The following is a 13858-nucleotide window of genomic DNA, read 5'->3' on the forward strand; positions in this document are numbered from 1 at the left end:
AATATGTTACTTAAGAGAAACACATTTTAAAAATAAAGGCATACACAGAATTAAAATGAGGGTGTAATGATTGGAATGATGCCACCTACTGGAGACTTGCTGTGGGAAAGCTCCACCATGAGGAAAATGCCTCAGAGGCATTGTGGCTTTTCCTTGGCGTCAGGAAATGACATTTGCTCATGGGTGCTGCCTATCAAGGCTACCAGCCAATCAACTTGAGGAGCCTCCTATTTTCTGGGAGGAGAGAGGAAAGAAGAAAGAGCCTGCATGGAGAGCTCTGGCTTTTTGGGTTCCTGACTTGATGCTGGTGGTGGTGGCAGAGGACTTCACAGGAAATTTGAGGAAATATAGGAATGCCAGGCTGTTGGAATTCTGTTCTCAATCTTTTTCTTTCTATTTTCCAATAAACCCTTAAAAACCTAAACTTGTTTTATCAGTGATTTTAGTCAGTTTTCCTCAAAACTGGGGGAACAGATTAGAATCCACATTTAGAATCTTAAATTACACAAGGGGTAGGAGGAAAACAAATTTACTATGCATTAAGTGAATCCAAAAAAGTAGGAATTGCAATCACGCTGTCAGCAAATAAAAAACAAACATTGAAAACATAAAAAGAGATAAACAAGGAAATGTTTTATGAAAAGGAACCATAGGGGCAGCTAGGTGGCGCAGTGGATAGAGCACCAGCCCTGAATTCAGAAGGACCTGAGTTCAAATATGACCTCAGACACTTGACACTTACTAGCTGTGTGACCCTGGGCAAGTCACTTAACCCCAATTGCCTCAACAGCAACAACAAAAAAGGAACCATAAACAACAACCAATAACAATACAAAAACATTTGTTCAAATGCCTTAACATCTAAATTCGTAAAGGAATAATTAACTGAACCACAAGAAGACAGTAACAAAATAGTGGCTGGAGATTTCAATGTCTCTACAATTTGGGATAAATCTAACAGAAAGATGAGCAAAATGGAACTGAACAAATTGCTGGAAAAATTAGAGCTTCTTCTAAATAAGAGTACTAAAAATATGTATATTAGAATACATAGAACTTTTTTTTTAATTGACGTGTTATAACAGAAATACTGCAAACAAATTTTAAAAGGTAGGAATAGTTTACCCTTGAAGGAAGCTTAAAGAGTCTAGAAGATAGACAGGAGGGAGTTCATTCTTGACATGGCAAAATAGGAGATAGAATACCATGTACAAGGAATAGCAGCTAGTCTGCTTTGGCTGGAACAAAACTCTGCGAAGGAGAATAATCTGCTTTAAGCCTCGAAAAGTAGACTATAGCCATATTGTAAAGTGTTTTTAATGCCAAACAGAGGAGCTTTTAGTTTATCCTAGAGGCTCAAATTGTTCATAGAGTTCATTATAGTCTTTTTGGCAGAGTAGTGACGTGGCTAGACTAATATTTAGAAATATGAATTTGGCAACTGTTTGGAGGATGGATGGGAGAAGTAGAAGACAAGAGGCAAGAATAATTAGGGGTTTGTTGCAATGGTCAAGGTAAGAGGTGATATGGGCCTGAACTATAGTAGTTGTTATTTTGAGTAGAAAGAAGGACAGAATAGAAGAGGTGTGAAAATAGAATCAAGAAGTCTTGGCAGCTGATTAGAGTCAAATAACTCTGAGGTTGTAGATCTGAGTGAGTGAAATGATAGTAGTGCCCTCAACAGGATTAGGGCAGTTATAAAGAGGAGAGGGCTCCGGGAACTAGGATAATTAGACTTCCTGAAATCAAGGTTTTCTTTCAAACAGCCATTTGTAAATAGCCAGTATTTCCTCTTCTCTCCATTATCCCTCACCCCCTGGTGGTCTAGTTTCTTAATATCACGCCCAAATGAAACTTCTCTCTCCATTGTTATCTTGATTTCTTAATTGCCAAATCTGATGGTCTTTCTCAGTCCTTATCCTTCTCAACCTGCCTACTGCATTTGATATCGCTAGCCATTCTCCTCAAGGTTTTCCTGACAATACTCTCCTAGTTTGCCATCTTCTCGGTATCCTTTGCTGGCTTATCACTCATTACATACCCCTAACTGAGTATTCCTCAAGATTCTGTCAAAGACGCTGTTCTTTTCTTCCTCCAGACTTTGTTTTAGTAACCTCATCAAACTTCCATGGGTTTAACTACCATCTCTATGCAGGTAACTCCCAGAGCTATAGATTCAGCCTCATTCTCTCCCCTCAAGTCCCACATTGCCAAATGCTTATTCGGTACATGAAATTGGATAAATTCACCATCTCCAAAACTGTTAACTTTCTCTCTAAATCTTCCCCTCTTCCTTGTTTTCCTATTTCTATTGAAAGCACTACCATTCTTCTAATCTCCCAGGTTAGTCACCTCAGCATTATCCTCAATTCCCCACTCTCCCTCACTCCGCATTTCCATTCAGTTGCCAAATCTTGCCATTTCAATCTTCCCAACATCCCTTACATCAGACCCTTCTCTCTACTCACATAGCTACCACCTTCATTCAAATCCTCATCACCTCTCACTTAGGTTATTGCAAAAAGCTTTCTAATCAGTCTTCCTACCTCACATCTCTCCCAGTTCCAGTCTATCCTGCATACTACTACCAAAGTAATTTTCCTTAAACCACAGATCTGGTCGTGTGACTTTCCTATTCAGTTAACTTCCTGTTGTCTCTAAGATAAAATATAAATGCCTCTCTTTCGTTCTGAAGTCCTATATAATCTAGCTTCTAGCCTATCTTGCTGGCCTTATTAGATATTACCCCCCCCCCAACCCTCCCATACTCTGCAGTCTAGCCAAACTGGTCTTCTCTCTGTTCCTTACACACCATCTCCTGTCTCTGTGTCTCATCTCACATGCCTTGAATGTACTCAGTCTCCATCTCCATCTTGTGGAGTCCCTCTCTCCTTTTAGGTCACAGCTCAAGCACCAATTTTCTGCATAAAGTCTTTCCTGATCCCCGAAAATGCTAGTGCCCTCCATCCAAAACTACTTTGTATTTCACTACTTGGTATATTTGTATTTATTCACTTTATGTATGGTGTGTGTATTTGTATATGTACTTGTTGTCTTCCCAGTTAGAACTCTTTGCAAGTATGGATCGTGTTATTTTTTTACTTAAATCCCCAAAGCCTAGCATATGTTTATCTCATTCTGATTTGTGTATCCAATTTAAATCTAGTGTTCTGAAGTATTTATATTCAGTTGCTTTCATAAAAAAGCATAATTTGGGGGGCACCTAAGTGGTGCAGTGGATAAAACACAAGCCCTGGATTCAGGAGGACCTGAGTTCAAATCCAGCCTCAGACACTTGACGCTTACCAGCTGTGTGACCCTGGGCAAGTCACTTAACCCCAATTGCCCCCCCCCAAAAGAAAGCATAAATTTTTTATAGAAAAAGCATAATTGAGTTAGAAAATGTTTTCTGTTCCTGAGACACAAATATGAGAAACTGAGTTGTCTGGGCCTTGACACCTTTTAGCCAACTACTTCCAACTTGGTGAAAATTTACCCTAATTTCAGGCATGGTACTTAGGAGGTAATAAAAGCTTCTAGAATGCTAAGCATACAAATCCAAATGTACAAATTGATGACACACATCACTAAGTATATAACCTTGGCATCATTTGCATGGGTCTTTAACCATTTGAATAAATCAAAATCATGTGTATTAAGTATCATCTGTGTGCATGGTGCAGTAATACTTACTGATATAGAGTTTTACAGAATGTAAAAAAATTAATTGTTCCTGTTTTTAAGACATCTACAGCCTGAAATAAATGGTCTTTGCTAAAAAGTCTGATTCCAGCTGCCTTCATTTTGAGATTGTCTTAGTAACAGTTGAATATCATTTTCTTTAGGATCTCAAGTACCAGGCACAAGACAATTTTATGATGATGGATGATGCTGTATTATGTATGTGTTTCAGCAGAGATACAGAAATGTTAGCAACTGGGGCCCAAGATGGAAAAATAAAGGTATGAATTAATTGCATGAGCTCCTCACAGAAATCTTCCATGTTCATTGCAACAAGCCTAGGAAACTGGTTGTATATTCACCATTTCAAGGGAACAGCCTTCAGCTGATACTTTATTGCTTGGACTTTTTGACTGGTAGACTATTGGGGACCAAGTTACATTCAAAAGAAATGGCCCCCTAACAAATTAACTTGGGCTCTAAATTGTAATTAACAGTTTTGAATTAAAAGGAATCCACAATTGCTGTATTTTATTTAGTTCATCTGAACAAATAATGTCTATGCCATTCTCACAGAATTTAGTTATCAACAATACATTTTTAATAATAGAGACAAACAGGAATTGTTTCTTTGTTGGTTGTGTATGCTAAAAGGAATGCTCTTGCAAACTTTTAAGCTGTTTTTAATTTCTCTAGGTATGGAAGATACAGAGTGGACAGTGTTTACGAAGATTTGAAAGGGCACACAGTAAAGGTGTCACCTGCCTAAGTTTCTCCAAGGACAGCAGTCAGATCCTTAGTGCATCCTTCGATCAAACAATCAGGTATGTTTGGATGTAAAAATACTGTCTTTTAGTACAATAAGAAGAGACATGTAGGGGCAGCTAGGTGGCATGGTGGATAAAGCACCGGCCCTGGATTCAGGAGTACCTGAGTTCAAATCCAGCCTCAGACACTTGACACTTACTAGCTGTGTGACCCTGGGCAAGTCACTTAACCCTCATTGCCCCGCCAAAAAACAAAAAAAGAGACGTAGTGGATAAAGCATTTCACTAAAATGCAGGAGAGCTTCCTCAGATACTTAAATAGCTATAAGGTCATAACAGATCACTTAACTTCTTAGAGTTTCGATTTCCTTGTTTGCAAAGTAGGAGTAGTCTTCATACCACCCGAATCTCATAAATGGACAAAACAATAAGAAAAAATAATTTTCAAAAATTATTAAAATATCAGTCCCCTTCATGACTTTCATCCTGTACAAAGATTAGACTCAGGCTGTTGTGACCCTTTATGTGTCCAAGAAGGCCATACTTAGAATATTACAGTCAGATGAGGTCTCTACCGGAAAAATATAGTCCAGAAATATTTCAGTTCACACAGTCCTAACAAACAAGTTTGTAGATAGTCATCAAATGATAGGGTGGGATACAAACGGTTTACTTTTGGAAAAGTGAGTGTGTAATTCCCAAGTATTTAGGTGTCTTTCAAAGTAGCTGTAGTGTACTAGTCATCCCCAGTATTGTCACTTAAAGCAGGGTAATTTCAAAAGTATTTCTTCTTCAACACTAGATATTCAACTCTGGATTTAGAATGTCTCTTTTAAGAAAGCTATGTTTCCTAATTTTAATTGATTTTTCCTCATTCCCTGACATTGCATGCATTATAATTCTGTGTCAAAGAAGTGTAGTACAAAGATCTGTTGTAGTTCAAAGAAGGCTGGACCTATTGTCTGGATACCAAAATCCAGATCTTCCTATGACACTTAAAAGCTATGTGATAATGTTCAAGTCAGCTTCATGGAACCTCAGTTTCCTCATCTGTAAAATTAGTATAATGCCAGTAACGCGTACCTCCCAAGGTTGTGGGGATCAAGTGAGACAATATGTGTATAGCACTTTATAAAACTTAAAGCATGACAGAAATGTAGGCCATTATTATTCTTGCATTGATTTTGTAAAAAATCTATTCCATGACAGAATTCACGGCTTAAAATCGGGGAAAACCTTGAAGGAATTTCGTGGTCACTCTTCATTTGTTAATGAAGCTACTTTTACTCAAGATGGACATTATATAATCAGTGCATCATCTGATGGCACTGTAAAGGTTAAGTAGTTTGCCATTGAAATAATTTAGTTTGGGATATGTGTTTCATCTTCAGTTTTTGAAGCCTTATCAGTGGCGAGAGCTACCTCTCATGCCTGAATCCATTTCAATTCAGCCTGTATGTACTTTTTCTTTCTTTTTTTTAATTAATAGAAATCTATTTTCTCTCCATCCCACCCCTTCATTAAAAATGAAAGAAAAGCAAAACCATTTTAATAGATAGGCATAGTTAAGGAAAGCACATTTCTATATTGGCAATGTCCAAAAAGTGTCTCTCAGTCTGTATCCTAAGTCCATCATTTTTCTCTGTCAGGGTAGTGTGTTTCATCATTAGTCCTCTGGAATCATGATTGGTTGAGAGTTCTTAAGTCTTTCAGAGTTGTTCATTTTTACAATTTTGTTATTGTATAAATTCCAGCAAGCATTTATTAAGCACCTGTGATATACCAGGCACTGTGCTAAGCCATGAGGATATAAAGATGAGAGTGAAAGAACTCTTGCCCTCAGGGAGCTGATATTCTATTGGAGTAAAATAGAAAATTAACTACAAAAAAATATACAAAGCATATTTAGGAAGAAGCTACAGTAGTACTATTGTAGGCTTGGTTGTATTTAAATTTGGACAACTAGTGGTATTCCATGTACAATTAATCCCCTTCTTCCTCTCGTGGTAGGTTGAGCCTAGAAACCCCAATCAGCCTTTTAAACATTATGATGAATGAAAAAGAAATAACCCTCCTTGACGGCAAGGGCGGTCTCATTCCTTGTTTCCCCTTCATGTTGCTCAGTGCCTGACATATAGTAGGAGATCAATAGGCACTTGTTGAGTTGAAAGGTAGTTCAGAAGTACTCTCAGCTATAATCATAAGGCTTAATTGAAGAAACTAAGGGCGTTTAGCCTGGATGAAAGAAGACTTACAGGACATATAATCATTGTCTGTGAAAGATATTTGAGTACAGGTTCAATGTCCACTTGTTAGGGGTGCTCCTTGTCCCTTGTCAGAGAAGCTCTAGCATTCAAGATGGAGCTAGATCTTTCAGTTCAGCAAATATGTGCTACATGTGGTACAAGGTGCTGACTGTGGAGAATATCTAAGAAATACTTGGTACATAGGCCATGCCTTTCAAGAATGTGCAGTCAGATAGGCAAACAGACAGTAAACATACCACATAAAGCAATATGAGGAGAACAAACTCAGGAAGAAAAAGACCAACAATGAAGTTTGTTCTACTTTTTTTAGGATATAAGCAAGTTAAATACTGTATGATCAGTAGCTGTTTGCTGGATTCATTCATTTTTTTCATATACAGACCCAAATATCCCTAGATAAATTGTAATATGTAGAATATTTAAGTTCTTATATCATTGTACAAAATAATTCTGATGGCTAATCAGTGTCCTTTTGCAGGCAAAATCAGACGTCAAGACTCTTAGGTACATGTATTTGTTTATTCTGGGATAGGTAGCCACAGGAATACTATTAAGTAATTTGAACTAGGTGATTTTTACTGTCCCTTATTAGAAATATTGGTAGTGGTATCTGTTTCTGCACGATACTCCATTGTTTTATGCATCATTTCATAATGTCCCAAAATTTGTACTAAATGATTTCACAAGGTGTTACCTGTCAGCCAAAACCACCTTATCTTCAACTTACCCAGTGTCAGTATAAAACAGTGATTATTATATATATTCATTCTTTCTATCTTTGCAAAAGAAAGATATTAGGACTTGAGAAAGGAGAGGTGTTTGGAATAGGTATGGTGGGAAATAATGATTTTTTTTTAATTGATAAATGATGGCTAAAAGTTTTTCTGCACAACTGCAGAGTCCCAGTTCAAGTTATGAAGTATAAATCTATGAGACAAAATCAGTGGTTTTCTTCCCTAGTAGTAAGCATCTTGGATGTAAATGGTAGTGGTCACTAGTGTTGCAAATTAGTAGAGCAGATGCTGGCTAGTGGGCAAGAAATTATAAGGTAGTATTGAGCACATAATAGAAATGGCTGACCGAGCTCTAGAATGGGATAAATGAGCAAGAGAAACCAAAGCAGATGTGAGGGACTGAAAGAATTAAGGAAAGGTTGAAAGACCAAGGGTTACAATGGGGATGGACCAGGTTCAAGAGGATTAAGAGAGTTTTTTTAAAAGGTCAAAAGTGACATGGAGGGGTTTGTGGTTCTTAGGTATTCCTCAATAAAGAATTACACTCTATAGATGCTGAATGAACCATACTATTTCTTTTGTTTTTGATGCTGTTGTTTTTTTCTATTTTGAGGTTTTTCATCATTGCTCTGATTTTTTCTCTTATAACATGACTAACGCAGAAATATGTTTAATGTTATTATGTGTGTGTGTGTATATATATATATGTATGTATATATATAAAACCTATATCAGATTACCTGCTGTCTAGGGGAGGGGAGGGAGGGAGAAAAATCTGAAATTGTAAAGCTTGTATAAACAAAAGTTGAGAACTATCTTTACATGTAATGGAAAAAAATAAAATACTTTATTAATTTAAAAAATTTTTTAAATTAAAAAAAAAAAAAGAATTACACTCTTAGGGGCAGCTAGGTGGTGCAGTGGATAGAGCACCGGCCCTGGAGTCAGGAGGACCTGAGTTTAAATCCGGCCTCAGACACTTAACACTTGTGTGACCCTGGGCAAGTCACTTAACCCTAGTTGTCTCACAAAAAAACAAACAAAAAAAGAATTACACTCCCACACACAGTCCAATTAGAATTAAAGTAGTTTCTATTTGGTGCTAGGGAGAGTGACAGAGGAAAGTCAGAGACCTAGCCTTTCAGGGAAAAAGAAGTCAAAAGCACTTCCTCCTTTTACAAAGGAAAAGCAAGGCTTTGATAGATTGGGGGAGAAGGGGTCAGAGGTTATAGGCTTTGGGGTAGGGACAGTCCTCTTCTCTGTGATTATCTCTATCTCCTGGCTCTAGCCAGGTAGTAGCTCTAGTGGTTAATATTTAGCTTCTCACTATTTTATCTGATAGATTAATCATTTTTCACTAGAGGAGCTTCCCAAGCCCTGCTTCATCTTTGATTTTCTTTCTCATAGAAAAACCCCTTCTGGTTGATTTTAGGCCCACATTGAAAGGAAAGGAAGTTGTGTGCAACACTAGTGACCACTACCATTTACATCCAAGATGCTTACTACTAGGGAAGAAAACCACTGATTTTGTCTCATAGATTTATACTTCATAACTTGAACTGGGACTCTGCAGTTGTGCAGAAAAACTTTTAGCCATCATTTATCAATTAAAAAAAATCATTATTTCCCATCATACCTATTCCAAACACCTCTCCTTTCTCAAGTCCTAATATCCCTCTTTCTTTTGCAAAGATAGAAAGAATGAATATATATGATAATCACTGTTTTATACGGACACCGGTTAAGTTGAAGATAAGGTGGTTTTGGCTGACAGGTAACACCTTGTGAAATCATTTAGTACAAATTTTGGGACATTATGAAATGATGCATAAAACAATGGAATATCGTGCAGGAAGATTTCAAAGGTTGCCTTGGATATGGTACCCTTGGATGGTAGCCACCTTTTACTTAGTACTAGAAAAAGAGAGATTATAGGGAAACCTGTTTTGAGCAGAAATTCAAAAAGGCACAGCCTTTTTCTCTCCTAAAGGTAGAGTTTGAAGTGGTTTGTGCTTGGGGAAAGGCAGGAAAAAGCAGGAGGAAGATGAGGATCTCAAAGGAGACAATAGGGGGAAAAAACTGTCATTCACCTGCAGTGAAAGAGGAAGTTTGTCCATCTAGGGGCATTATTATCCCATTTTACTCTGCCCTCAGACTATACCTGAAATACTGTGTTTAGCTTTTAAACACCAACTTTGGGGAAGGAAACACTTAAGCTCTTGCCTCAGGTAGATTGAGTGAAAGAACTAGAGATATTTGGCCTGGGAAGAAAAGATTTAGGGGAAACACTTATCTTCAGGTGTTTGAAGTAGAGTTAGAGATGGAAAGAAAAACTAGATTTGTTCTGTAAGAAAAAACTTAAGAACAATTAGATCTTTGTCTTGTAGGATGAGCTTCCCTCAGGCCGACTTTATTTCCCTCCAGAGGTATTTTAGCTGAAGATGGATGATCTTTTATTTGAATATGTTGTAAAGTAGATTCTTTTTCTGTTACTTGGTGACTTCTGTGGTCCTTCCCAGCTCTTAAGATCCTAATTTTTGACCTGGGGTGTGGTTCAGGGTAATTAAAATTCAGGAAGGGAGAGCAGCAGGGGAAGAGTGAAATGTTACTGTAGTGGTAGTACAGCTCCTGATGGGTGGCTGAATGTCACAAGGACTGACTTTTAAGTCACTGGTCCTAACTTGACCCGGAAAAAATAAGAGCCAGAGTTCTCAACCCTGCTGGTCACCCTGGTGAACCGAGGTCATAGCTCAGACTTGGTCCTCAATGACAACAAGGTCCCTTTGCTTCCCAGAGCCTTTCATCCAGGACTTTTCAAGAACAAATGTTGAGACGGACCTCTTTAGGCCAGTATAACTGTCAGGGCCCAATTTAAGTAGCCTATGGCCATGGTAGAGTGACAGGAGTAGTTGATTTGGAATCAGAGGACCCAGGTTCAACTCCCAACTAACTCTACCTCTCATTTTAATTTTTGTGATCTTTAGCAAATCACTTCACCATTCAGCATTTCAATTTCCTAATCTGTAAAATAAAGGACTTAGAATATATGATTGCTAATCTCCCAGCTCTCTGGGCATCTGTATCAACCCTCTACATTCTATTAAGTACACATCTCTTGTTTGATTTATAACACAGCATTGAAGGAGGTGAAAAGAGTTAGGACAAATAGGTGTACCCTTTAATGTTCAAGAGTAGTTTTAGCTGAGCAGCCATCATTTCTGTTTCAATGACTGAGAACTGTGGAAAATATGGTCTCCCCATACCCTTCTCTAGTTGTCGGTAGTAATCACCAAACAATAACAAGAAAGAGGCAGAAATGGTAATGATAATAATGAACAGTAGCCAATATAAAAGGTATGGAATATATCAAACTGGTGTAAAAAGCTCTTCATTTTTTGGTTTGTGTTGCTTTTATTTGTCCTTTAAAAAAATAACTTTTTAGTCTTGCAGTATAAGAAATGAATATGTTCTAAATTACTTTTCTGTATTTCCTGCTTTGATAGATTTGGAATATGAAGACAACAGAGTGTTCAAATACTTTCAAGTCTCTCGGCAGCACTGCAGGGACAGATATCACAGTCAACAGTGTTGTCCTCCTTCCTAAAAATCCTGAGCACTTTGTTGTATGTAACAGATCCAATACAGTGGTCATCATGAACATGCAAGGCCAGGTAAGTGACCAGAAAGTCCTTTAGAGCAGTCAAACAGCTCCTACTCCTTCAAGTACATAGCGATGGGGGGCAGCTAGATGGTGCAGTGGATAAAGCACCGGTCCTGGAGTCAGGAGTACCTGAGTTCAAATCCGACCTCAGACACTTAACATTTACTAGCTGTGTGACCCTGGGCAAGTCACTTAACCCCAATTGCCTCACTAAAAAACAAACAAACAACAAAAGTACATAGCGATGGATTTATGGTTGTCATTTCATCCAAGCTTAGACTACAAAAATTCTCTCGTTTCGTCCTTTTTTGGGTAATGTTTTCCCATTATGTGTATGAACTAGATTTGCTTTACATAAAATTATTTAAATTTCTTAGATTTATGAAGCATTTCTTTTAAAGTTCCTCCTTTAACCTTTGTGTTTCTCTGTCTCATGCTGTGTGCCTTACTTTATTATATAGACTATAAAATTTCCTTGAATCTAGTGAATTATTAATTTAATCTAAATAGTAGGATCTGTAACTTATTAAACACTCGTCATAAAGTAGCTCTGCTAACCAGATTTGCTATCTCCATTTTTTAGTGTCACCTTGGCAGTTTTTGTCACACTGTTCAATTTTGATGTTGATAAAAGAGTTACTGTGTGAAAACTTGGAGACAAATTTCCCATTGAGTAAAGCTTTTGACCTAAAGTAACATAAGCTAGGAAAACAATGATAATGTTTCTTTCAATTGATTGTATCTATGGTGATTGATTTTTTCTTTTTTTTTTTTTGGTGGGGCAGTGAGGGTTAAGTGACTTGCCCAGGGTCACACAGCTAGTAGGTGTCAGGTGTCTGAGGTCAGATTTGAATTCAGGTCCTCCTGAATCCAGGGCCAGTGCTTTATCCACTGTGCCACCTAGCTGCCTGGTTATTGATTCTTAAAGCTCCCTATATAGAAAAGTTCTCTGCCATTGTGATTAGCATATTCTCTACAATTTCTATTCTTAGAGAGTTGCCTGGGGAACTGAGTGAGTGATTTGATGAATGTCTTAATTTCCTGTTTTCAGAGGCTAGCTTTCAGCTTTTTTTTTTTTTTAAGCTTTTTCACCATTTTTCACTACATCAAGCTATCACTCCCTGACTATTAAAATAATTAAATATTTAGATGAGCATCTCCCTTATTAATAAAATGTTTAAATAAATTAAAATTTTTCAATAAAATTAGATTTTGATCTAGTGTTTTATTGATTTAAAAGACTATAGTAAATATAATATATGATGATTCACAGAAGTAACAGGGTATAGTAGACTAAATCATATGATTTACTCAACAGTTTTAAACTTGGATCTGCCATTGAGCTTAGTTTATTCTAAGCTCTCTATGTCTATGCCTTTAGAGAGATTGTGAAGGATTATTCATGTGTTTACAAATAAAAGTACTACATAAATGCAAAATGACATGTTCATGTCACAGCCTTGCTAATCCAGAGTCAGTTTTGTTTGTTGGAGGGCTGCTAGGTGTGGTCATTTTGGCTGAGCAGTACCTGGCACACATAGCAGCAACTTAATACATGCTTTTTTCATTGACTGTAGATTGTCAGGAGTTTCAGCTCTGGTAAGAGAGAAGGTGGTGACTTTGTCTGCTGTGCCCTCTCACCTCGTGGTGAATGGATCTACTGTGTGGGTGAAGATTTTGTGTTGTACTGTTTCAGCACAGTAACTGGCAAACTGGAACGTACTTTGACAGTAAGTATTACCGCTTCTTTGGCCACCTCAAGGAGTTACATCAAGGCTCTTTCTATCTGTAGCTCTGAAATTCTTAGGTTTTTCCTTAAGTAGACTACTTCCATTACAATGTGAATCAAAGGGATATATATCAATGTTGAACAGCTCAATAATAGAACCAAACAGCTTAGAGTAACCTCAGTATCACCTCTTTCAATATATTTGTAGCATAAATATACAACCTAATTAATAGAGAATCGTTAAATTTAACTGCTATTGCTGTAGGGCCACGTCACTTTTTAAAATTATGACAGAAAACAACAACTGCAGGTTCACAGAAGGAAGGAACCTTATAGATTGTCTGGCCCTGTCTAGAGAAGTCAGGTCAGCCCTTGCCAGTTCTGGGTCGAAAGTCGTCATGAAACCTTAAAACAAAAAATAATAGATTCAGTATGTTCTTCCAGAAAGGTTCTAAACATAGTCATTGTTTCAGTTTACATTGCTTAAGAGTTTATGTTATAAAAGAAAGTTCTTTTCAGGGCATGGGAATATTGTGAGATAATGGCAATGGTAAAAAAAAAAAACTTTTTTTGAAAGATAAAAAACTTCTGAAGTTTCAAACCAAAATGAGTAGACATTTGAGATTGTAAAAGAAGAATATACATTTACTTATATACTTGGCCAAAGAAGTATCACTTTATCACAGAGGTTCTTAACTTGGAGTCCATGAACTTGTTTTTTATATATTTTGCTGGCTATTTCAGCATAATTGATTTCTTTTCCTTTGTATTCCTCCGTATTTTATGCTTTTAAAAAAACATAGAGGGGCAGCTAGATGGCGCAGTGGATAGAGCACCGGCCCTGGAGTCAGGAGTACCTGAGTTCAAATCCGGCCTCAGACACTTAACACTTACTAGCTGTGTGACCCTGGGCAAGTCACTTAACCCCAATTGCCTCACTAAAAAAAAAAAAAAACATAGAGGGGGCAGCTAGGTGGTACAGTGAATAGAGCACCGGCCCTGGAATCAGGAGTGCCTGA

At 37.4% G+C, this 13858-nt stretch overlaps 1 protein-coding gene across 1 annotated transcript in view; it reads left to right on the top strand.

Annotated features, from left to right (window-relative positions):
* Positions 1 to 13858, top strand: part of SMU1 (SMU1 DNA replication regulator and spliceosomal factor) — a 35699-nt gene that overhangs the window by 18019 nt on the left and 3822 nt on the right. Inside the window, exons 7-11 of the mRNA XM_043977963.1 lie at positions 3846 to 3962; positions 4378 to 4505; positions 5658 to 5784; positions 10953 to 11120; positions 12688 to 12840. Of these exons, the coding sequence (XP_043833898.1) occupies positions 3846 to 3962; positions 4378 to 4505; positions 5658 to 5784; positions 10953 to 11120; positions 12688 to 12840 (693 nt within the window). The remainder of the gene's footprint in view (positions 1 to 3845; positions 3963 to 4377; positions 4506 to 5657; positions 5785 to 10952; positions 11121 to 12687; positions 12841 to 13858) is intronic.

This window comes from Dromiciops gliroides, chromosome 1 (genome assembly GCF_019393635.1).
Source record: "Dromiciops gliroides isolate mDroGli1 chromosome 1, mDroGli1.pri, whole genome shotgun sequence".
Taxonomy (NCBI): domain Eukaryota; kingdom Metazoa; phylum Chordata; class Mammalia; order Microbiotheria; family Microbiotheriidae; genus Dromiciops; species Dromiciops gliroides.